The 24426-nt window shown below is 50.9% G+C and overlaps 9 protein-coding genes across 9 annotated transcripts; 3 read left to right on the forward strand and 6 right to left on the reverse strand.

The window, feature by feature from the left end:
* Window positions 1-80: 80 nt before the first annotated feature.
* BJX68DRAFT_222407 (uncharacterized protein) lies at window positions 81-3239 on the reverse strand. The gene has a single exon (XM_071037977.1). The coding sequence runs from the start codon at window positions 2787-2789 to the stop codon at window positions 621-623; it is 2169 nt and encodes a 722-aa protein (XP_070905478.1). The 5' UTR covers window positions 2790-3239; the 3' UTR covers window positions 81-620.
* Window positions 3240-7924: 4685 nt separating this feature from the next.
* Window positions 7925-9552, reverse strand: BJX68DRAFT_260218 (putative aspartate aminotransferase; the record flags this gene model as incomplete). Its single annotated transcript, XM_071043840.1, has 6 exons — window positions 7925-8026; window positions 8081-8140; window positions 8190-8477; window positions 8533-9173; window positions 9280-9358; window positions 9433-9552. 6 exons carry the CDS (start codon window positions 9550-9552, stop codon window positions 7925-7927), a joined length of 1290 nt encoding a protein of 429 aa, XP_070905479.1.
* A 915-nt stretch (window positions 9553-10467) lies between these two features.
* Window positions 10468-12046, reverse strand: BJX68DRAFT_222416 (pyrroline-5-carboxylate reductase family protein). Its single transcript, XM_071037978.1, has 2 exons — window positions 11738-12046; window positions 10468-11687 (listed from the first exon to the last, which is right to left on the reverse strand). Exons 1-2 carry the CDS (start codon window positions 11772-11774, stop codon window positions 10843-10845), a joined length of 882 nt encoding a protein of 293 aa, XP_070905480.1. The 5' UTR covers window positions 11775-12046; the 3' UTR covers window positions 10468-10842.
* A 40-nt stretch (window positions 12047-12086) lies between these two features.
* Window positions 12087-14621, reverse strand: BJX68DRAFT_222419 (U4/U6-U5 snRNP complex subunit SNU66). Its single transcript, XM_071037979.1, has one exon. It carries the CDS (start codon window positions 14469-14471, stop codon window positions 12339-12341), a length of 2133 nt encoding a protein of 710 aa, XP_070905481.1. The 5' UTR covers window positions 14472-14621; the 3' UTR covers window positions 12087-12338.
* BJX68DRAFT_222420 (aminoacyl-tRNA hydrolase PTH2) lies at window positions 14599-15939 on the reverse strand. The gene is made up of 2 exons (XM_071037980.1): window positions 15553-15939; window positions 14599-15437 (listed from the first exon to the last, which is right to left on the reverse strand). The coding sequence occupies exons 1-2, from the start codon at window positions 15863-15865 to the stop codon at window positions 15133-15135; spliced, it is 618 nt and encodes a 205-aa protein (XP_070905482.1). The 5' UTR covers window positions 15866-15939; the 3' UTR covers window positions 14599-15132.
* A 268-nt stretch (window positions 15940-16207) lies between these two features.
* On the forward strand, window positions 16208-17755 carry BJX68DRAFT_222421 (uncharacterized protein). The gene has a single exon (XM_071037981.1). It carries the CDS (start codon window positions 16400-16402, stop codon window positions 17690-17692), a length of 1293 nt encoding a protein of 430 aa, XP_070905483.1. The 5' UTR covers window positions 16208-16399; the 3' UTR covers window positions 17693-17755.
* BJX68DRAFT_222422 (uncharacterized protein) lies at window positions 17756-19022 on the reverse strand. Its single transcript, XM_071037982.1, has 3 exons — window positions 18529-19022; window positions 18066-18460; window positions 17756-18017 (listed from the first exon to the last, which is right to left on the reverse strand). Exons 1-3 carry the CDS (start codon window positions 18847-18849, stop codon window positions 17972-17974), a joined length of 762 nt encoding a protein of 253 aa, XP_070905484.1. The 5' UTR covers window positions 18850-19022; the 3' UTR covers window positions 17756-17971.
* A 172-nt stretch (window positions 19023-19194) lies between these two features.
* Window positions 19195-20956, forward strand: BJX68DRAFT_222427 (DUF4448 domain-containing protein). Its single transcript, XM_071037983.1, has 2 exons — window positions 19195-19849; window positions 19929-20956. Exons 1-2 carry the CDS (start codon window positions 19726-19728, stop codon window positions 20753-20755), a joined length of 951 nt encoding a protein of 316 aa, XP_070905485.1. The 5' UTR covers window positions 19195-19725; the 3' UTR covers window positions 20756-20956.
* A 955-nt stretch (window positions 20957-21911) lies between these two features.
* hcsA (homocitrate synthase) lies at window positions 21912-24267 on the forward strand. Its single transcript, XM_071037984.1, has 5 exons — window positions 21912-22190; window positions 22256-22479; window positions 22540-22620; window positions 22671-22738; window positions 22797-24267. The coding sequence occupies exons 1-5, from the start codon at window positions 22127-22129 to the stop codon at window positions 23755-23757; spliced, it is 1398 nt and encodes a 465-aa protein (XP_070905486.1). The 5' UTR covers window positions 21912-22126; the 3' UTR covers window positions 23758-24267.
* The last annotated feature ends 159 nt before the right edge of the window (window positions 24268-24426 follow it).

Raw genomic sequence — 24426 nt, forward strand, 5'->3', positions numbered from 1 at the left:
ATACTCCGAGGAACTCCCGTTAATCTTCTGTGATTGATTACTCAAGGGCCGCTCAGCGGCTAGTCAAAATAGTTAGCTGTCAGCGGAGACGATAGTATCTTCAGTCCGCAAAATCAGCCACAGGAGGGGTAATTCGGAATCGATTGGATTGTGAGCTGCGCGGAGAGAACCTTGCACTTGAATCTAGTGCCTTTGAGGGGCACAAGTGTTCGGCTAACTGCGCGAGAAAGGGAATAACAAGAGAGGGCCGTGTTTAGGTTCAAGAACTCTATTGTCTGATTTCCGAGACTTGGATTCCTTGCAGCTACCACAAGTCTCCTTGGCAATGATAATCTTCTCTAGAGCCAAATCCATGCGCGTGTTTTGTGAGGTGGTATAGTTGACCTGGTATACAACAGGATGCAAAAGGAAGGAAAGGTCAAATGGAAAATGCCACGGGAGTAGCTTTGAATATCGCGCTATATATGCAATGCCGGAAAGAAAAAAGCTAAAAGCAATCGGAAAATTGGAATACAATGTGATGCAGTAAAATAAGCAATAGAACTGTGCTGTGGTAACCAATTCTGCTAAATGCCGACAGGGAAATAATGGTATGCCGGATATTAACCATGTTTGAATCATTAGAGTCCGTCTCGGAGCCGTCGATGCTCGTCCCAGATTTCTTTTTTCATGCGTTGAAGTTGGGCATGCTGTCGATTTAACTTCTCCACGTCCGCACGTGGTGGGTCGGAATGGGCAGCCATGGCGTCGTACAGCGAACGATACTTTGCATAAAATCGCTTGAACTTTTGAGATTTGTCCCGCAGCTGTTGCGAAAGTAGTTCGCGACTAAGGGGCGGCGAAGCACTCCCCGTGCTGCCACTGGAAGTACTCACTGCCCGCCGCCGTTTGTGATCCAAGTTGCCATGAAGCCGTGCGACACTCTGTACTGAAGGCCGTTCCGCTTCCGCCTTTCGTTTCAGCGAATTTGTTGCCTCATTTGTCCTCACAACACCATTGGGCTTGATCGGTTGTTTAACGTTGGGCCGCTCGGTGCTGACACGCGGCCTCGACAACTGCGTAATTAGCGGGGAAGAAGACGATGAGCTAGACGAATTGTTTTGGCTCGATGAACGACTGCGGTTGTGTATGGTGGAAGGTTTGACTGAGGGAGATGTGACAGCGTTTGATGGTTTCTGTGGAGACTTAGGACCGGGTGGCAGGGACGATGGTGGCCTTTTCGTTGCGGAGGGTTTGTTGCTGGCTGCAACGTCTATCTTTGGCAGTGGAGTACCGGTTGGTTCGGTCTTCGGTGTCGGGGCATGCGAAGGCTCCTTCAGCGCTCGTGAATCGGCAGGCTTCGGTGACACTCGAGGTTTGCGCTGTGTCTGTTGGGGATGAGACTTTTCGGATGAAGAAGACACATCGGGCGGATCAGTGTCGTCGTCCTCATCATCATCATCAGAGTCATGTACATATTCTGCAGATTTGAATTTGCTTTCCACTTTGGACGGCGCCTTTCTGTCCGACTTCTTGGTCACACGCCCAGTCAAAGTACTATTAGCGGTGGTCTTCCCCTTGACTGTGGGCCGCTTGGTGGAAGCATCTTTGTCGGTCCGCTTCTTCTGTGTGTTCATACCAGACTTTGGAGCGCCTGTCAAGTCGCCAGGCTTGGAAGAGACAGATTTGTCTGTTTCCTGGCTCGTTGTATAACCCTCTTTCCCAGTTTCGTCCGATACATGAATCCGGGGAGTTAAGGCTTTCTTTATCGGGCCTGTACGCAAGTCCAGCCGCGACAGGCACTTTCCCTTTCCACGCTCCTCTTTCGGGAGTAGGCTCTGCCATAACTTGTCCGTGCGGGAGATCCTCAATCGATCGAATGCAGAGATAGCATTCTCAATCGCTTCCTGCCTGTCTTCCTGAGACGGATAAGGAAACTTCCACACGTCCAGCTCCCTATAGACCTTGTCCCGAAGATCGAACTTTTCTGGATTGATTCTATTTTCGATTCCGTACTTTTGAGCAAGTGCTGCACAGTCTTCAATAGACGAGCAGGTCTGTCGGGAAAGAAACTTGGTGGAGACGGCACGGATGGCTAAGAGGTGAATAAAGGGAACTTTGAGGGCATCGAGACGAGCACGGTCTTTGTTCTGAGAGGGTGGAGCCGAGGTTGGTGTGAGAGGAGGCATTGGAATCGGCGAGCGAGCGACGCCCAGCATTGGACTCGACGAAACTGAGCGGTTAGAGCTCGATTTGCTCTTCAGCAATCTATCCTTCTCCAGCTCCACTTTGCTAGATGGCATGCGGGCAAGGAGAGCAGCCTGCTTGCCGGTGGTCGACCGGCTGTCACCTGCTCTAAGAGCCCTCACTTCCGCGATATCGGTGATAATGTGGGTTTTCTTGGATTCCTTCCCTCGTTCAAAGGCACTCAAGCTCTGCTCGAGGTTCGCCAAGGCTTGGTCGGTGGCCGCAGTTGCCTCCTGGGCTTTCTGGACCTCCAAAGTGTGACTTAAAACGCCAGTGAAGTATAGATTCTCGCTATTGACAGAGTGGCTCGTGTAGATCTCAGATCGGTGCGGTTCGGAGGAGGAGTGGAAGTGATAGGACTTGTTAGAGCCGTAGAAAAGTGTTTGGGTCTTTCCAAGTCGAATCCGGGCTGGTTGATCAGCACGAAGGCTCTCAATCAGCTCGTCGAGAGTACTCTGAGCAAGATTCAACCGCAAGATCTGTGTTTGTTTGCCACTTATATCATCCCCGGGACTGTCTCTTTGTAGAGACAACCCGGCCTCGGGAACCTGGAGAGCAGGCATTATGCCCAGGATCGAAATAGACGTAGGTATAATATGAGGAAAATCGACCGGTGAGGGAGAATTGAGGCAGGTATAAGTTGTTTCGAGATCCGGAGGAAGGACGGGTAGCAGCGTGAGGACTGCAGGTCATCGGCCGAGTACACGGATGGGCGAGTCCAGGCAGTACGCCATGTATCAAGCAATGGACAGTAGAGAGGGTGAAGAGAGGTTTGCAGATGAAAGGACAACGGAAAACTGGGACACAACAAGACCCATGGCAGACGGGTGGAAGCGAGAGTGAGGTGAACAGAAGGGCAAGAGAAGTGAGGAAAAAGGGCCGGAAGGGAGAGGGCGAGATGAGATGAGATGATGCCGAAGAAACCAGGATTGGGAAGCGTCACGGTAAGGCGGAGCGTGAGCAAAGTTAAGTGGGGAGCAACGGTATTCTGGTTCTGGTACGTATTGTTCGGGGTGCCTTTTCCACGCCTGGCTTTGAAAGGCTCTCATGTAATAATCGGGAAAATAATAATAAATAAATACTTAATAATAAAGATAATTTAACCACGTTGATTCAGACTCCGACGAGAATTATTCCCAGTTCCCAGTTGCCCTGAATTGAATGATCAAATATGACCGTTTTCGCGAACCTGCAGATTCCGATGGCTGCCACTCCAATTCAACTGCCTCCGATACTAGTAATATCCCAGAGGAAAAGTTTGCCTGCTAGATACTCTTGGACCCCAGATACCTCTTGTTGCTTGTAAATCCAGTAACATCCGTACCTAGTCAGCAGAATTCTTCGGAAGAAAGCCAGAAAGGCGAGACGAATAATAATAGGAAGCAGAGATGATAGTCCGGCCACTAGTAAGAGGAACGGCGCGTCAAATGGAGTCTCAGTCGTGACCTCTGGAGTCAACCTTAGTAGAAGGCCGCAGTCGCATGTCTATTCAGGTTCGGGTCCAGCGAACAACAATGGATCGATGACTCGGTTTATGCCTTTTTAAGGAGACTTTTCATGATCATCCTTTCTGTACAAGTCTCAGTTTGCTCTGTTCTTCAATAGAAATGCCCTTCGAAGTCTCAAGTTCAAAGAGGTTGGGGTGATCTGTCACCTTAGTCAGTCGCCCAAACCCTGGCCAGGCCCCGTACAGCCCCTGTAACAATTCCCAGACTGTACGGGCACCGTTCAGATGCCCCCACTCTGGCAATGAACTGTTCAACACCCAACCTTGAAAGGTATCTTTCAACCCGTGAATGGAGCTCTAGCAGCGGTAGGTTCCCGACAGGGACTGCATCAAGATACCAAATTCATCAAAGCCTGGTCATTGGAGTTTGTCGCTCAAACGCCGGTACAGCAGATCCAAATGAGCCGTGAGGGGAAACAGGGTCCCAGAAGCCAAAAAAAGTGATGATGGAATGATGCCTGAAGAACTTGGCTGCCAATATCTACTTCAACGAGAGATTGTCGGAGCAACATCCGGGAGAACAGCCCGAGAGGGAAGGGATCTCTGGTATTACTACAGGCCATGTCGGTCATCCACATCGATGGATGCAGACGGAAATCAGATGGGCAAAACCCGCCTACATTTGCGCACGCCGCGGCGCTGCACAGCAGGTGGTGGTGGAAAGATCATGGTGCTGTGCGTGGTGTTTCAGCCCCAATCCCGTGGGCTTTTGAACTGTGAGTCTCAAACGGCCAAAGCCTCCGTTGCTATGATCAGCATTCAGTGCACCTACTCCCAACCAATTGGCTCCCGTCAATTAGAACGCTATGGTTTTGCTCAGCCACGGTTTCTGGATGGTAATGGGAGCACAGTGGCTATGGGATGGGTTTCTCTCTAAGTATAGAGCAGGATGGGTTCCAAAGGCCTTCTTACGGGTTGCTCTGCAGACTCAAGCCATGATTTCAAGAGGTACGGAATACTCGCGGTCTCCATACTCCCCCACGTCCGGTGGGAAGACGAAAATGTTAAAAACATCCGAGACGATGAAGTAACGATGAAACAATGAATCATCTGCATTCTCGAGCACTGGTGGTACACTTTGCTGGCTGTCCGGGCAGGTGAGTAGATGGTAGCAAAGAGAAATTTGCAATTACTGTCTTGGATCGCCCGTTGATTGTAGATCACCCGTCCAGGACCACTTTCTGCTGGGTAGTATTCTCAGATCTCTTCTCTCAAAGGCTTCCAGTCAGGCGACAGTCCAATGTGTGCAAGACCATCGGTAGACGAGCCCGATCGCCAGGTACTATGTACTCAATCAGTTCCGTGCAGCCACAACGTCATATCAGATCGCTTCTGTGGAAATAACCCGGAATTGTCCAGCAGATATGTGCAAATATACAGAGTACGCCCGTATCAATCTTACAGTCGCGCGAGACGACTGGACTAACTCCCTGTATTTTCGCCACTACTCTGAGGGCCGACAGTCCCTAGCTCTCCTGATCCAATCGAGATGCCCGCGTTGAATCGATGCCCATTCTTCAAGCGAAAAAATCTGTTAGATTGGTCTTTGACAATGATGATTGCCAGGGCAATGATAGGCGATGAATTCGATTGAGAGCTTCAGACTTGATGGGAGAATACTGAACAGCCAACCGTTGAAGCAATCCGTTCCAATTAAAAAAGTGAGGATCGCTCCACTTAAATCGATTGGGCGAGAGGAATTCCTCACCTTTTTGACCGAGTTATCTAATTAGCAGAGCCCGAATATTTCCTGAAGATGTGTTGTTAACGAGCCTGTCTGACGGCTCGCGCGCTAAGCACAGTGACGGATGGGTTTGCCCGGACAAGACTCGAGAGACAGTCTCAGACTCCATGCCACTGGTGACTGGAGGCACCGAAAATAAATCACGAGAGGGGTGCGTGGGTTCCAACTTCAGGCCAAAAAGCAAAAATGCGAGGCAGGGCCGCAAGGCGATGGGTAGGAGGGAAAAAGAGAGGGGAGCTCAGCGGGGAATAATTGGTTCCCGGTTGCTTGGGAGAGGAGCAGATTTGGGGTTCGGGCCTCCCTACGATCCAGTTTTCCTGTCAGTTATGAAGGGATGGGAGGCGATTCATCATCTTTCCTGGAAGGCTGGATTCGGAGAGTCAAACCTGGCACTCCGCATCAGCCAAGCAAGGCAAAGGCTCATTTCGACATGGACGTGGGAGGTCACTGAGCCGCGAGTGGTCCTCAAAACGATCCCAGTAGAACTCCGTCCACCCACATACATACTCCGTACGGAGTACGCAGTGGAGATCGCTGAGGATTGAGGACTACGATTTCGCATCACAAGTATACCTCTCCCCCGGCTTGCAGACTTCCTCCCAACTACTCAACATAATTACGATACGCAAAGTGGAAATGGAATGTTTTCAGGCTACAGCAGTTCAGGACCCGGGATCCAGGGATCGATAATCTCTTCCTGGGTACTCCGTCGGTACGTCGGGAGACCATTGTTCACGTGCCCTCGTCGATGTGGATGCGGAGTGGCTGCTGCGTCGCCGTATGGTGCTTTTCTAATTCAATGGCCTGCGAGAAATGCTTCCATCCCCTATGTTAGACAAGCCCAGGGGCACTGGCCTGAACTGAAATCCTCCTCTCCAAATGCAACTTTTCTGTCATACAGCGTCGTCCGAGTACTATACCAACCCTGTTCAACGCCTGTGCTTCTCCTCCAAGCCTCCCCAAGGGCATGCCCAATTCAGCTTAATTACCGGCTATTATTAGCAGATGCTTACTTGTGGGATGAATTAGCTGCTTATTCATCCGACATCATTCTCTCGTCCTTCTTCACTCGGCCGCCGCCCATCGATCGAGTGGCTCACGCTTCAGCCCCAAGCCCCAAGCCCCAATCAGCACCACTGATGTGAGGGACTTCGACTCAGCTCCTGCGACATCCTTACAAAGGAAACACCTGCAGCCCAGCGCATTGCATCGCTATCGGCGGCCTAAGAAGGCCTCGATACTACATCTTACGCTTACTCCTCACGAATGTAACGTTGGCCAACAACGCGCCAGCACATTCTTGTGCTTGTATCACGTTGAACTTGAACAGTCAAACGGTGAGCTCACCGCTCAGATATGGTGGTCCTCAATCATCAGAAGAAAGAAAGAAACCCAACAGCTTTATGCCCTTTGTATGTTCTTATTGGGGCTAGTATGGCCCTGATCTACATTACATGAGTCAAAGCACATGTCCATCTTAAGTACTCAACCGTCCGCCATGGTACTGTGATACGCTATAGTACCCACCCTCCAACATCCCTGGTCTGTACTTACCTAGTACTTATATATAGTACTCTGAAACACGGTAGTTCTCTCTCGCATGAGTCTATTGGTGTTCATACTTGGAATACTCGTTTCCTACAACAACTCTTAATTTTGTGTCCTGATTGATCCGTGGAAAACGAAGATCTTCACCCAAGGTCACCCAAGGTCTCAAGTCTCATTCAAACGCCCTCGTGATGACACACCTAAGCCACGACCCGGGCAAATCCTGCGCCTCACCTTGATCGCCCTGCGAGTTGAGCGTCCTTTCTGGGCGCGAGAGTACTACTCCCTAGGCTCCAGCTTTCGAATCAAGGTCATTGGGGACAGGTACGGAGGAAGTCCGTACTTATTCCAGAACAGGCCGTATGCGTAACCTCTTGGATTTACCAAGATTGCGATAGCTGCGGTAGTTTGAGTGAGCTGCCCAGTATGAACTGGTAGTAGACATGCGTAGAGCTGCAGTGCAAAGGTCCATAGTACGGTTGCAAGGATAGTTGTCTCAGCAGATTGATTCTTCCTTGTCATGTTGTGAATTTGACTGCGTCATGGCTAGACTATCAAAAGCACGCGCCAGAGCACGGCTCCCGAGGGCAATACAGTGCCAGAAACTGGGGCGAGCTCCTGATACTGTACATGTGACTAAAATAGTACTGCGATTCATACCAAGTGTTAGTATGTACTTGCAACTCCAGAAGTAACCACAAAAGCTCCTGGGAAAGCCAAGGTCTCCTTGAGGCAAAGCTCATTTGAAAACGCACCAGCCTAACATAACCGGTCATCCAATGTGAATTTTAAACGTGCCCCTAAATATGCTAATAGAACAAAACGGATATCAGTACAGAAAGCCTTCCCCGAGGCACATCAAAGTCCTAACCAATCTAGCCCTCTATTTTCTTGCTGATTTAACCAGTCACCTTGAAGATAGACTCAGCCAGGCGCTTGACGTTGCCGGTGGTGATACCGGCCACCGAGATACGGCCGTCCTTGGTGGCGTAGACAGAGTGCTGTCATGTATTAGGTAACTGCGAATCGAAGTACATGGTTATAGTAGAACATACCTCCTTGGCAAGGGCCTCCATCTGCTCGGGCTTGAGACCAGTGTAGGCGAACATGCCGATCTGCAATTGGTGTCAGTATCGTTTGGATGAAAAGTGCAAGCAATCCTACCTGGCTGGTGATGTGCGACCAGTCGTGCTTGCTGCCAAGGTCCTCCAGGTTCTTCTTGAGGAGGGCACGCATCTCAATGATGCGGTCGGCCATGCCCTTGACCTCACCGAGCCATTGCTCGTTCAGGGCGGGATCGTTCATGATGGTGGAAGCGACACGAGCACCGTGCACAGGAGGGTTGGAGTACATGGGACGGATGAGAATCTTGATCTGGGAGTCGACACGCTTCTTCTCCTCGGCCGACTCGCAGACAAGGGAGAAAGCACCGACACGTTCGCCGTAGAGACCCTGTATGTCGGGTTAGGAGATGGACGACTACCGGAATCAATTTCCACGAGCTTACCATGTTCTTGGCGAAACTCTGGCACAGAGCAATGTTGTGGCCCTGCTCAACAAAGTGACGAGGAGCAAAGGCATCGCGATCGGCGCTGCCACTGGCGAAGCCCTGGTAGGCCATGTCGAAGAAAGCAAAGTGGCTCTTCTCCTTCACGACGTTGCTAATCTCGCGCCATTGGTCTTGGGTAGGGTCAACGCCGGTGGGGTTGTGAGCGCAAGCGTGGAGCAGGATGATGCTGTTGGAAGGAGCGGCCTTGAGGTCGGCAATCAGGCCCTCAAAGTCGAGACCAATGGTGTCCTTGTTGTAGTAACGGTACTTCTCGACTTCGAGTCCAGAGTCCTTGAAGACTGCATTGTGGTTGGCCCAGCTAGGGGTGGGGAGATAGATCTTCTTCGCGTGGGGGTAGAAGCGCTGGAGGAAAGCACCGCCAATGCGCAGAGCGCCGGTACCAGAGATGGACTGGGTGATGACGAGGCGGTCCTCCTTCAGAACGGGAGAGTCGGATCCATAGGCGAGCTGGGCGGCAGCCTTGGTGAAAGAGGGGATACCAGTGATTCCGGCGTATTCCTTGTCGAAGCGCGATGCGACAACCTTGTCCTCCGCGGCGCGGACGGAAGGCAGAACATAAGGCTTGCCCTTGTCGTCACCTATCGGAGAAGACTATTTTTAGACAAGCGATAGAAGTTTTCGAGGGCGACAATCGGTAAAGGCACATGGGAAATCTTGAACAAGAGACAGATTCGGGGACCTTACGGTAAGCACCAACACCAAGGTTGATCTTCTCCTTGAAGGAATCGGCCTTGAAGGCCTCAGTGATACCAAGGATAGCATCCTAGCATCGTAGAAGCGACCATATCAGCAATTGCAACCCGGCGATAGGTCTATCTGGATAAGAATTGAGCTCACAGGAGGACCCTGGGGAACATTGGACCAGGTGGAAGCATATCTGGCACCTGCGATTACGGTGCGCACGCTAGCCTCACGGGACACAGCCTTGCGGCTGGCAACTCGAAGAGTAGAGAGCATTGTTGATAGAGGTGGATTGGCTCAATAATAGGTCAAAACTGGAAGGTACACAAATCTGGGGTAGATAGGATAAAGGAGGAAGAGCTGTCAGGACAAAAGGCCGAAAAAAATATCAAGGAATTGAGGAGCAGGGCGACCGGGATGCAAGGGAGCGATAAATAGCAATGAGTGATGGGGTGAGCCGAATCGGAGATGCTGCGTGTGTGTGTTTTCTTTGACTCATGTGAACTGCAATGGGCCGACCACGGATAAAATCGCTGTTGTGTTCACTGTTGCTGCTCTAGACTCGGACTGGACACACTGAACAGGCTCATCCGATTGATACGGGAGTTCAATCCCGACCGACAGCCTTCATATCAAGATAAAAGCATCATAGCTACAATGTCTCTTGTTTACAGAGTCTCCCAAACCTCTCCACATCTCCGCTTGCGCATCTCCAGGTTTATGCTCGAACATTATTTGGGTCCCTTCAAGTTCTGGTCGCGCCATTCGCAGGCCCGCTCTCGGTGAAACTCTTTCGACTCTCAAGGCCTTTCCCCTCACGAGATTTGGGGTAATTTCTCCAAAACAGCTTCTCGAATCTCAGGCGTCAATCACGAATTTCGCCAGTGATTATCTCCTTCCCTTTGTTGCATTCCTGTTAAGGGAGTAGTGTTGAGACAGTATCTGTTCACATCTGGTCCTGGACAACGCCAGTCCTTTTCTTCCCGGATTTCTCTCGGTCCAATCTCGAACTCGGCACTTGCCGTTGCCTAGGTAGCTAGCTCACCTACATCGTAGCAATTTGATCCCGAATCGCTTTTTGACCGGTTAATTTCCCCCACACGCCAAGTCGCTAACAAGCTAGCTAGCTATGAAAATCAGGAGACCAGGCTGAGCTCCCGGTCTTCCCGGTCGGTGAGGGGATCCATACAGATCGAATCCTGCTCCGTGTTTGCCCGCACGGCGCACGCGCAACAAGGGCAGCCTCTGTTTCGGGTTGGAGGTCTCGGGATCTCAAAGACTATAGATTGGTCAATAATTCCAGGCACGCGGGATCCTGCTCCAATACGACTGCGAGTTGATGCCGCGCAGTGATTGAGCAAGCCAGCTCCGAACGCATTCGAGGGTCTAGCTTGAGGCTTTCTGCAACGTTGGGCAAGCGAAACATGGGAGGGGCATAATCTAATAACTAAAAGCAAGCACACACTGGCTAATTGACTGCGGATACTGCTTCGTAGAAGGTCAAGCTGCCTGATCCAAGAACCTTGGAATTCTATCAATTCTCTCTGTAGAAACTGTCGGGTACGCTCACTCCTCCTGCAACCTCTTCAAATGCCCCGTCCCAGCAATAATCGAGTCTGCAAACGCAGTCCTCACCCCAGCCCTCTCCACAGCTAACAAGCCCTGCATTGTGCACCCCCTGGGCGATGAGATACTCTCCCTCAGCACTGCCGGATGGTGCCCATCCTTCAACATCTTAGCAAGACCGAGCAGGCACTGTGCTGTCATCTCAGACGCATCTGCCCGCCGCATTCCTTCCGCAACACACCCGTCTAAGATCCCATCAACGGCCACAGAAACCGTAGCCAGCGAAGCCATCAACATGGAGCCGCAATCGAACAACTCGCCGCCAATGACTTTGACCATCCCAATCTGCGAGAACATCCACTCAATCATCTTCACCTGACTCTGGGAAGCGGCTTCGGGGAGCTCAATGACAGTCATGGACTCCCGCACGCTAGCAGCGACATTGGGGATTGCGCGCGCAACCACCGTCGTAGACTCCGTAGCCGAGCCCGACTGATTCTTTGCAATCCCCTCAACAAGGACACCGATTGTCTTTCCGGCGATAATACTAACAATTAGCTTTCCTGCCATTGCATCACAGAGCCCTTTCTCAGCCAGGACCGCATCAACAAGGTACGGCTTGCAGCCGAGGATGACCACATCCGCCTGTGCAGCGGCGGTGGCGTTGTCGCCGGCGACAAAGTCAAGCTGTATTTGTGATGAATGCCGGGCATACCGAGATTCAAGCTTGTCTGCAGATGCCTGGGACTTTGTGCACGCGACTATGCGGGTAAACGGGCTTTCTTTATTGTGGGTGGTGGATGTTGCGTCGAGGATTCCACTGAGAATTGCGGAGCCCATGTTGCCTAAAGAGAGGTTAGATGGCAGTAGGTTTGATGAGTGAGGTAGTGCTCGCCGCATCCGATAATTGCGAGGGTAAGATTGGATTCCATGTTGGTGTTTTGATTTAGTGTTATAGCGTGTGATAGAGGGGACGAGGGGTTGGAGTGACTCTATGACAGTGCGGTTGATCCCATTGGTATTGAGGTTGTGTAAGGTCTGAGGTCAGACTGATTGGCTCCGTATGTAAGAACATTACCCGCTAGATTATGGAGAGGAACTCGAGGCAACTGAAAGAGCACCGAGAAAGATGAAGCCAGATACTTGAAATCTGTACTTGCCAGTTGCTTTGGTTGTAGGCCATGACTAACGTCTCGGACGCTCCCCAACATCTATCCGTTTTCAACCCCACCGTTAGTAGGATGGGCGGACAGAGCAGCGTGACGCTACTCGAACTTCGAAGACTACACCAAGCACTCGGCTGTCCGCGTTCTAGAGCTGCATTCAAATGTAGAGGACAAACCTTACGCTCGGGCTCAAGTTCAAAGTTCACTGTTGTTTGCCAGAAGTTGACATCCATATTGTTCTGTACGGTGTCTAAAATGACTAGTCGTTTGAGGCTTTCCGTCGGGGAATAGGTATCTATGTATAATGTAACGCAGGTGGAAGGAAGAAATTTAGCCCAATCGCACACCAGCTTGTCGGTTCTTCCGCGCTGTCGCACCCATGGCATTGTTCATTCCCGTATGCTGACTGCTGTCCAATGCACTCATTGCCTCGCGCTTCTTCTCTTCTTCAATCTTCTTCAACCGTTTCTCAGTCTTCATCTTACCGCTGCCCTTGCCGTGGAACTGATGGCTCAGGTGCTTGAACGCCTCCTTCTGGTTCATTTGACGGCCAAACTCATCAATGTACTTGAGCTGAACGTCAGGCTTGTACTCTTTGTTGAAAACCTCTGCCATCTGGCGCGCATCCTGCTGGTCTCGCTGTTTGTTTTCCCAGCGGGCGTACTCCTCTCTTTCGCGGGCAGACATGCGGTCAAGCTTTCCTGAAGCTCGATCACGCTCACGTTGCTGGCGAGCACGTCGTTCCGCCTCTGTTTCAAGGCGACTTTTGTCGGAGATGAACTTCTGGCGATCACGAAGAAGTGAGTTGTGCTCTGCAGCGTCTGTAGATTTTACAAGACCGCGCTTCTTGAGCATACCCAGGGTAGCACCAAGACCCTGGGACAAGGTAGATTCCTCCTCCAATCCAGTACCACTGATGGGCGCGTTGATCTGGGATTCCTCGCGTTTGATGCGCTCCCTGAGTTCATCCTCGTCCTCAATGTCGTTATAGGACCTTTCCATACCCACGTCGCCGCCGTCTGCTTGTTCTTCGCTCGGCTCTTCTGTTTGCGCTCGCAAGCCTTCTGCTGGTGTACTGGTGCGGCGCTCTCGTGGCTCGGGAAGTACCGGTTTCTGTAGATTGGAAACAAATTCAGATGTCTCGTCGATGACTAGCCCGGGCTCTTCCTCGTCTGGCGATTCAACATCCATTGGAGTCTGCGAGTCTTCCTCCCGAAGCTGCCGTGCGATATCCTCTGGGCGCGCTTTCTGTCGCTTTTTCAGGGCGGCACGCCGTTGACGGGTTAGAAGGGCTTGTAAATCATCGTCGTCCACAAACGACACGTTTTCGTCTTGTATCTTGCGGTGTGCAGGTACTGGTGCGCCATCCACGACATCGACATCCATGGCGGCGCCGTTCGGCGTGTCAGCGGATTCAGTAGGCGGAAAGATATCGTCATCATCGAGGCTAGATCTCTTCTTGGTGGTCTTGGTCTTCTTCTTCTTCGGCTTCTTGATCTTGATTTCGCTCAAATCCATGTAATCGGACACCGGGGTATCGGCCTCAAAATCAAGACTGATGACATTTCGTTTCAGTTTATCCGAGACCTCCTGCCGCCGCGCCTCTTGTTCCTCCACAGTAGATCCACGGGCATCAAGTGTAAACCGCTTTCGCTTCTTGCCATCAATTTCCTCGTCGTATTGTGCAAGAATGCTGGTATTCTCTTCGGTAGGGTCATAAACTGGTTTCCCTTTCTTCGACTCCAATCTCTCTGCGAGTTTTTCCTTTTCTCGCAAGTCAAGATTTTCTAGTTCGTCTCCCTCTTCCTCATTTTCATCCACCGTCGTATCTTTGAGTGTGAGTATGTGCTCCTCTCCACCCCCAAACTCCCCGATTTCGTGCCCGACCTTGATACCAGCAAGGTCAGATGCCGAGTACTCCGCCACACGCTGGCGCTCCTCCAGCTCCTCTGCCAATTTGCGCGCTCGCTCCTTCTCAATCTTCTTTTGCCGTTTTTTCGTCTGTAGCAACCACGTCTTGGTGTCTACGTCCGCATCCGCACCCTCTCCCAGAGTTGTTCCTTGGAGTTTTGCGTTTCTTTGTGCTTGCTCGCGCGCCTTTTTGATCGCAGCGTTCCTTGCCTCGCGCCTCTTCTTTGACTCGGCCTCATCTTGGAGCTTTTTCCAGTTGTTTCCGGCCAGCGCCTCGCGGGACTCGAGTGTGCTCGCTGGTTCTTCGTCGGATGAGTCGTCGTTGGACTCTTTGAATGACGGGCCGGTGGCGTCGGCTCCGGGTACTGGCAAAGGCTTCAGCCCCAGGGCCACGCGAATCTTGTTGTTTTGCTCGATGGAAATGGCGTCCGTCATACTGCCGACTAAATCGATAAAACGACGAAACGAACGGTACCGAGAGGAAGGTGGTTGTGAGCTTTCGTTGATCGATAACACTCGTTGAATCAAGAGACGGCTGTCCAGGCCGCTCATTACATAAGCTCATTTCTCGGTAAGGTTTAGCGTGTCCACCGCTTAGCGCTGCCTTAGCGTGAGCTATAAAAATGCCGTAATCTTTGTGCCGAAATTTTCTTCTTTTTCTTTTCTCTCAACAGAACACAAACGGATCTGTGTTCGGCGATCCTGGTCGTGAGAGCGTCTTTCCCTTTGGGAATCTTGTCTTTTTGCGTATCGGTTGATTGCTGGACAGTTCGACGACCACGGAGGCACTACTTTTCTTACATTTGGTGTCAACATTTTCCGGTCGACAGATCTCAGATCAAATGTTGGCATGGGGTGTTCACTCTGGTCTTGAGCTCCCTTTTGTTTTTGGACGATTGGTGAGCTCGGCTGGAGAGCCTTGTGTCAACGGCGTCATATTCCTGTTCCCTTTACCGATCATGGCCGTCGGCTGATGAGGTTAGGGATAAACCATGACTGGCCAACATCACTTATTTAGCACATAGCTGTTTTGCTTAGGTCTACGGGTCGTAGCGCCGGCAATCGTGTTGCCCATCTTTTGCGAGTAATCTTAAGTGCGCTGTATCTCATGGTAGAAGGGTATATACAAAACACAGCCGTCCCAGCCGAAAACACCTTGAAGCTTTCTAGAGAGAAATAGCACCGCAGAATGAGATGCGGAGCACAGAAGCCATCAAAGAAGCTTCAGATGGCCCGTCACCGTATCAACAACACTCTTTGGCCCTAAGATGCCGAGCACCGTCCTGCTTCCACTGGCGATCTGTGTGCGTCCAGCATCCTGGATCACTCGAGCGCAGAGTCCGAGACTCATGGCTTGCGCCTGTAACAGTTGTAATTCTTCTTCCGACTTTATCTGCAGCGCAATCTTCGCTTGACCTTGTGATTCCCAGCGGCGCAGAATGGCAGAGTTGGTGGTGTGCGAGACAAGATATTTGTAGCAGGCGAGGGTGGCATGCGAGCACTGAGCAGCGATTTTCCCTATACATGTTGATACGATTTTAGCCTTCTCTTCCTTGCGCATGGAGGCGGGACTCTGGAATCGCCAAGGGTATTCCCGACAGCCGGGAAGCAAGAACAAGAGTGTAACAAATACCTTTCGTCATTCCCAAATCCGTCCGAACAACAAGCACTAACTTGATCTCCTCTGTGTTTCCCTCGAAATCGGCCAGTTCGCCTCCATCGCCTTCTTCCTCGCTATCCTCCTCCTCCTCATCGTCACCTTCTTCGTCCGACGATCCCCGGTGAACTTTCACATTGTAGCTATTCGGCCAACCCTCCTTCTCCTTTGAAGAAAAGAGTCCCAGTGATGCCCCTTGGCCGATGAAGTAACCGGTGATTCCGGCGATGATGGCTGTTGCGACGACATATGTCGTTGTCGAAGGCGGGATGCGATCAAGATCAGACATTTCTTGGTGGTGAAAGGGCTGTGGGAGTTGTATGATCAAAGTTTGACGAGATTTGCGGAGAAGGATATATTTTGGGAATGGGTTCTCCACACACTCGTTTTCCACGCTCCGGGAAGCTTTTCTTTCTTTTACCATATACAGTACGTCTCAAATTGGTATCCGGCCATGAAGGTCCTCGTACTGAGTAGTAAACTAATGATCAATGGTATTGGCCGCCGGGATTCTCCAGAATTGAGGCGATCTGTCTTGATATTGCATGAAGAAGACAAAGAGATGGACATCACGTGCCGCAAGGGTTGTTTACAGTTTGAGGGCGTTCGTCGTATCAGTGCTTGGCGACAAGCTATCAGCCTCACAGCGAAAAAAAGGAGAAGATGACTTGACAGGCAAAATAGGCTGCCGCCCATCAGCGGGGTAACCTCAAGAGTCAAAGTGAGCGTCCGCTGTCGTTTCGCGTTTGCAAAGAATCGGGAGCTCCAGACGGCACCACATTGGATACTTACACTACGTTGTACTCTGAGAGGTTGCAGAGAAATGATCGTCCATTTCCCAGTGGAGATTCTCTCCATCATTTTCAAGCAGGTGGCTCATGACCTGACCTCAAAGAAACAATTCCAGGATGCGCACAGGCTTCGGCTGGTTTCCACAACTGTACAGGCGATTGTCGAGCCCATCCTGTATAGAAGCGTCGATACAGAGGATGACGGCAGGGTAGAGCAGGTATTCTGGTCAATGATGCGCCAACCGAGACTGGCACGTCTGGTGAAGCGGGTTGACTTGACAGATGAGTGCACGGAGCGAAATCATATCGACTCGGAAGATGAGGAAGAAGAGGAAGATGAAGACGAAGGCTGCGGAAAGGGGGAAGAAGGGAAGGAAAGACAAGGGCGGCCAGAATCCAACTCTGACGAATCCCAGCGCCTCTCTCAATCTGACGACGGCTCGAAATCCCGGCAATTGAGCGCTGCCGTTGAGATATTCAAGAGCAAATTTCAAGCCCACGGAGAGAGAATCCGCTCCTTAGAGAGCCACTGGGTACGCAAACTCCTGAAGTCAAGACTAGACGCCATTCAATGGGCGCTCTTAGTCCAACTATCAAATCTTACCTCCCTCAGGCTCAAAATCAACAGAGGGAAGCTCGCGCAGATGGCCATTCTCCTCCATCTTCCACGGCTTGAGAACCTCGACTTTACCGTCGCTGTCGGAGGCGAAGGGGTTTGGTCCGGAGAAGTTTCCTCAGAAGGTATACTGGAGAGCATTATATCCAGCACGAACCGGCTGAAGTCTCTGAGGTTTGAGAACATAGATGGATCCTGCTATTCACCAAAACAGCACGACGCCGAAGAACTGAAGGAAATCCTCGATCGACAGGCGGAGACCCTTGAGAACCTTGACATTGTCTGTGGAATGGACGACGAAGGGGATTGGCGCATGCCGCAAGAATGTGTTGATATTAATGGGTGTTTTGGGTCTATGAAGCATTTCACCCAACTTGCGAATCTCTCAATCCAGCTCGAACTTCTATTGGGAAGGCCTGCCGGCAATCAACATCGCCTCAAGGATGTCCTTCCTCCGAATATATGCCAGCTCACCTTACTCACGTTGGCCGACTACTATGGCGACGAACACGACATGGTTTGGAAAAACGAACACTACGTCCCACACCTGGAGGAATTGGCGAGAGCGGCTGAGGATGATCAAAGTTTTACTTCATTGGACGAAGTGCGTATGCATTTGACACGCAAAGATCGGTTCAACCCGTATAGAGCTGGGAAATATGAAGAAGGCGTACTAGGCCAGTCTCGGATTAATTTCAGGTGGTCCTGAGGTCCTCTTACCGTTAGGGTGCGCATCTATAATTGACCCCCTGAAAATCAGTTCAAAAAATCAACGTTACTTGAAAAATAAGAAATGCTCTGTTATCTCTTTACTAAAACATTCTTTTTTTGAAAATCCCCAAAATAATACCATGAAGATCACAGGATGGATGTATAACCAAAAGTCCCAGCATGGCCCGACTATCAGATCAAAGGTACAAGTGATGCCATATATACATCCTTGACTATGGTATTCCGGAAAGAAGTAAGCCTCATTGAGCAGATATGTTTATCCAGTGCGGCCAGCGGGAGCACCGGGATTGAGGCGACGACTCCTGAGACAAGAATTAGCTGGAGTCAACAAGTGCACCTAGAAAACTCACATCATCGTTCGACTGGCCATGCTGATGACAATCATGAAGAGCCAGCTAGGGACGATTCCGAAGCCGTAGATGACGTAGCCTAGGGGAACAAGCAGGCCGTATTGAGCAAGCCAGCCGTCTGTAGGGTGGAATGCACCTTCATAGGCGGGCTTGTCCTCGTAGATCTTCTCGGAATGAATTTTGTAGATACTCTCGGGGGTCACGGTGGTCGAGTTCACATAGACGATGTGTAGAGGGGTGGAGGGACGCTCCTCAGCTTGAGCTTGAGGTACCTTGAAGTACCAAACCGAAGGAGCGCCAGCAGACCAGGCGGAGCAGAGAAGCTGGTTGGATTCGCAATCGAGGTATCCAAGGTTGGGCGAAGTCGGATCGGCGGCGAAAAGGAGGACAGATTCCTGATATCAAGAGATTAGGCGATACAGGTCTCAAGTTTCAACTGCCCCTTTTCAATAGATGAACTCACATTGAACGACTTCTCGGCCTTGCCACAGCGACCAAAGCAAGTCTTGTTCCCGCCGGTGACGAAAACCAACCAGTCTTGGGGGGTTGTTGCGGGTTCTAGAAGTGACACCCAGTTGCTTGCGTTGAAAGGGGTAACGGTCTTTTCTTGGATAACCTTCTTCGGGGCCTCGACCACCTTTTCAGCGACAGGAACGACAGGAGTCGCGGTTGGCAGATAGGACTTGGCCTTATTGAACCAGCCTTGAACACGGTCCGCAAGAGGGACCTGCTCTTGGGCCGCAGCCAGCGCTGGGACGAGAACGAGAAGCGGGATGAGGCGCATGATGCTGGCGATAAGGAAACGCGCCTTGATCAGTAGATGCTTGCAAACCAGATGATTTTGGTGTACAATACAAACCTGGGACTAACTGTAAAAGATACAGGCGCACTCTGGATGATGGAGCGGTTGAAACGACCAAAGTGCAGACAGCAGGCAGGTTCCGAACAACGGGGAGCTGGAGTTGTTGTCCAAACGAAGAGCCACGACTGACGGGCTGCGCGCGACAGCTGGCCTAAACTCGAAATGGCAGTTCCCTGACTTGCAGCTTCGGAAGCGGGGAACTGGACTGGCCTGGAGCCTAGAAATCCAGCTCTTGACTTACTTCAACTGGAGCAATCCTCGTTCCCTGAAAGATAGCAAAAAAAAGCAAAGTTGATTTTGAGATTATTAGATTCGATCTGTTATCTCTGCGTGTCAAGTACGGTCATCAAGAGCGGACTGTGGTCTCACAGGGCAGCATTCCAACTCAACGTGATTACTGTGATGGATTATGTCATCGTATTTACTGTCCATCAGTTTCTCCCCGGGCGGCTGCTCTTCATCCCCTTTGATCAGTTCAGCTCCCACGAACTTGCTAACTAGGTTGTTGCAGAGGCTATGGAGGATGATGAGTCTACTACTAACCGCGTTGCTAGAAGCCCACTAAGCTTACGAATACTATGTAGTGGCTCTTTCCTGGACTATGGCTCCTTCCCTGGAGCCTGGAGTATACAGGACGTCTAGGTGGTCTGGGAGAAACGGCAATGACCGAGTTTGATCCCTACATCTTCTACCTACTCACCGACGCGATACCTGGTACGGGAGACGTCCTCTTATCCCAGTGCAGTTGTACGGCCTATCAATTCCCCAGCTATTGCTTGATATCACTTCGCATCTATTATGAAGCACGCGCACAGACCCGGAAGGTTCTCCTGGAACCTCGCAACACTGGCACTGATCATCGCTTGGCTGCCATGTCACGGCCTTGGAGCTGTTGTGAGAAGAGGGGTGAGCTATGACTTCGGTTAGTCCTTGCTCATAATAGTTTCGCAATCTCCATGAGATGATCGGTGATTCTGAACAATCCACTCCTGCTTGTTTAGGTACGAGCATAAGGAACAACTTTACCTCGAACCAAACAACTACATCACTTGTGGCCACAGCCTCTAATCGGCTCTCCTCCGGCGACTTCCCAGTGTGTACCGATCTCAAAGGCCCGTTTGTGCCATTCTGCCTTCCAGAAGACGGTGCCGATGTCTTGGTCGACACGACATATTATGTGACCTGGAATGCTGATTTCTACCCCTTGAATGCAACCATCACGATTGAACTGCGATATTCCGACTCCCTTGAAGGTTCCTCGGCGTTCACTTCTGAGAAGGCCGATAATAGCTACGGATATATCCCGCTTCATATGCGGAGGGACTGGCTTCAGGGCAAGTCGAATAACACGTTGACGCTTTACATCATCGAGCTTGATTCTACTCTCGATCGCAGAGCAAGCGCACGGCAAGGTCCAACGATCACACTTCGTCCGAAACCGGTGAAGCACTATAAACCATCACCGCCGGCGCGATTCAATAAACAGGCAGTATACATTGGTGTACCAGTGAGCATCGCTGTTGTGGGTATTGTTGTGATTGCTTTAGTCTGTTCAATGCGAAGGACCAGGGAAGCGATAGCCAACATATTCCCGCACCCCGGCAGAAGAGGGTACGGCATTGGGAGGTCCAGGACACAGCGCTTGAGGGGCGACGGCAGAGAAAGTAGTGATTTTAATGAATCCGCATCTTCTAAGAGGTACACAACAGACCTTGAGACAGGGCTGCTTGACGGAACGGGGTCGGAGAGATATAATCATGACCATGAGCGCGGCGCCAGCTATCCGTTCAGACGGGATGTTTCGAGATTGAAGAGCTGGGTTGGTTGAGCGCTGTTGTTTATCCTTTTCCTTTCCCCCATGACGTTCCCGGAAAGAGCGCTGATGTATTCTTTGATAGACAGTGAGTCATTATCATGGCAACGTGTACTAAACAGTAGATTCGATACAGGACATGCGCCAATTTCATGTATTTTATACTTCGCGTCAGTCCGAGGTGTTGAACTTGGTCCCTGGTAATACGGCTCAATCGTCTTTCCACAATACCGGACCTTACCCGACGCCATTGGAATATTTCCGAGATTGACCAACAAGAAAGAAGCGATTAATAGTAGTGTAGATACTCTATGGGACTCGGAGTCGTCCAGGACGTAAGAACTCCACTTTTGAGAGGTGACGTATTTGCACTCGGTAGTGGTCAAGTCCTAGCTGCGGCTCTCTTCTGAGCGCCTCCTGTTGCTGTCTCAGATTATCCTGGAGATGCGGCGATGGACTGCTTTACTAATAGTACTTTAGCACCCGAGCGTTGATTATCAATTGCGGGCTTTCTAGACACTGGACGGTGAACTGATTCGATATTTTTGGTACAGCCGGTAGCCCCTCATCCTGGATTCGAGTCCTGCCGATGTCGGGCGGGGGGTTGCCTCTTCGAACTCTGGTCGGCAATACGAATAACAACAGGGGAACTACATATAGAAGAAACGTCTCGTTGTATGCAGGGGTACAGACAAGAGCTTCCAGTTGAACTGATCCGAGTTATCAACTGAATAATAGCTCTGCCTGCTGTTATTGAGAGTGGCGAATGATACTCGAAAACGGTTTTAGCCCAAAGTACGAAGAGTATCTACTGCTACCTAGGAGATGGACAAACCGATTTCAGTCTTCGATTCAATGGGTTAAGGTACCTCGAAGTCGATCGCACAAGGTTCGTCCAAGGGCTAGGCACCCGACGAATTGAAATCTAGTAACTCGTGACAACGCGTCTTGCTTCAATGGTCGACAAGACCGGGGAAAGTTGGCTGGATAGTAGTAGGCAGTGGCACTCAGTAGTGACGAGCGAATACAGGGTTCCCCACAAATGACTGGAGGAGTGGAAAATTTCAAAAGACTGCGGTGCTCGGCGGGCGAAATTTTCTTCCTTGCCGCTCATGGAGTCATCCTCACCTGTGAGTTCATTGGAGATCGCCAGTCTGCTCAAACTCCACCCACTTTTCTTCCCTCCCAGGCCTATGACTCTTTTCCTTAACTTCTCCTCAAGAGCATATAAACAGCTGAATTGCCCCTTGACGACGAACGGTAATTCATCTTCTCTTTACCTTTCTTCTCTTCGCCGACCAACCCTGTATCTGACTTGCGATATAGTTCTACCCCTCTCAAATTTAATCAGATCTCCAAGCCTTCCCCCGCTATCCGACTCACACCATGAGCCCCGGTGCAGGCAACGAGCCCAATGGGCAAACAAATGGTGCTAACGGCCAGTCAAATGGTACATCCTGGAGGATATAGTGTTGGTCGTTCTTGAAACAATTCGAAACTAAGTTTTATTCCTAGGATCCCACCCCGGCTTCACTGCTATCCAGACCCGCCAGAACCCTCACCCTTCCCGCAACCCTTACGGTCACAACGTCGGCGTTACGGACTTCCTGAGCAATGTTTCCCGCTTCAAGATCATTGAGAGTACCCTCCGTGAGGGTGAGCAGTTTGCCAACGCTTTCTTCGACACCGAGAAGAAGATTCAGATCGCCAAGGCATTGGACGATTTCGGTGTGGACTACGTAAGTCATGCGGAGATCACTTCAATCTCTACCTCGCTTACTGACAGTCATTTGCTGTAGATTGAGCTTACGAGTCCCTGCGCTTCCGAGCAATCGAGGCTCGACTGCGAGGCCATTTGCAAGCTCGGCTTGAAGGCCAAGGTGCGTTCTTTACTCTCCACCTCGCACTTCATCTCTAACAGCTTGAATAGATTCTTACACACATTCGTTGCCATATGGACGACGCTCGGGTCGCCGTCGAGACCGGCGTCGATGGAGTGTTAGTTGACCCTTACCTTTGCCGTGCCTTGGATGTAGATTCTAACAGGAGATTCAAGTGACGTTGTTATTGGAACGTCATCTTACCTCCGTGAGCACTCTCACGGTAAGGACATGACCTATATTAAGAACGCCGCCATCGAAGTCATCGAGTTCGTCAAGTCCAAGGGCATTGAGATCCGATTCTCCAGCGAGGACTCTTTCCGTTCCGACCTCGTTGACCTGCTCTCCATTTACTCCGCTGTCGATCAAGTTGGTGTCAACCGTGTTGGTATTGCCGACACTGTTGGCTGCGCTTCGCCTCGCCAAGTATACGAGCTTGTCCGTGTGCTGAGAGGTGTCGTGAGCTGTGATATTGAAACGCACTTCCACAACGATACTGGCTGCGCTATCGCTAACGCCTACTGCGCTCTGGAAGCCGGTGCCACTCACATCGATACCTCTGTCCTTGGTATTGGTGAGCGAAATGGTATCACCCCTCTGGGTGGTCTCATGGCTCGCATGATGGTTGCCGACCCCGCCTACGTCAAGGGCAAGTACAAGCTGGAGAAGCTGAAGGACATTGAGGATCTTGTGGCCGAGGCTGTTGAGGTCAACATCCCCTTCAACAACTACATCACTGGTTTCTGCGCCTTCACCCACAAGGCTGGTATCCACGCCAAGGCCATCCTGAACAACCCAAGCACCTACGAGATCATTAACCCCGCTGACTTCGGAATGTCGAGATACGTCCACTTTGCGTCCCGTCTGACGGGCTGGAACGCCATCAAGTCGCGTGCACAGCAGCTCAATATCCATATGAGCGATGATCAGTACAAGGAGTGCACAGCCAAGATCAAGGCCCTTGCCGACATCCGACCTATTGCCATTGATGATGCCGACAGCATTATTCGCGCTTTCCACCGTAACCTTAACTCGGGAGAGAACAAGCCCCTTCTTGACTTGACCGCCGACGAGCACGCTCAATTCCTCGCCAAGGAAAAGGAGCTCGCCGCCCAAGGCAATGCTGCGTCCCTATAGAGGACGCCTACCGCACTGCCTCCGAAACATACTATGCATCACACTGTGCTTGCGCCATTCCGATTGGAAATAGGTGACAGTGTTTGTTTTCTAGAGCTTTGATCATATTCCCCGAGCGACTCTCACGAAGAGAGGCGTGGATTTCTTTCTGTCTTGTCATGATTTGGTGTTCATTTATGTGGTCTGGGATATTTTACGTTATTAGGGTCTTCTAAAAGTGCTATTTGCCCCTGCAAGATAGGCGATGGGAAAGAGTTGGCTGGTGTTTTGCAGGCATTGGTCCATTAGACTGGACTCTTGTATATAAGCAGGCCTTCGTGGTGACAAAGGTGTCACGAATGAGACGTGATGTACAAAGACAAAGAAATCATCAATTGCAGGGTAGTAACCTAGAGTTACCCTCTGTACTTTGTAGTGATCTGTCCAAAAATCCTGATAGAAGACTTCATCACAGTATGGATCAGACGTCACCGGTCTGACCCCTGCACGGGCTTTCCTAATCCAAACGAGGTGGCATGTGGAACCTACAGCCGAGGCAAAACGACCGCTCATCATTTGGCGCTTGGAATTGAAGTCCATCGTCTTTCCAAACTTGGAGTGACAGGTGCTCAAGAAACTTGAGTCAAGTTCCGAGAAAACGAGGCTTGCTTTCGGCCGTTATTCCGCGAG

The sequence above is a fragment of the Aspergillus pseudodeflectus genome, assembly GCF_044049435.1.
Source record: "Aspergillus pseudodeflectus strain CBS 756.74 chromosome Unknown BJX68scaffold_1, whole genome shotgun sequence".
Taxonomy (NCBI): domain Eukaryota; kingdom Fungi; phylum Ascomycota; class Eurotiomycetes; order Eurotiales; family Aspergillaceae; genus Aspergillus; species Aspergillus pseudodeflectus.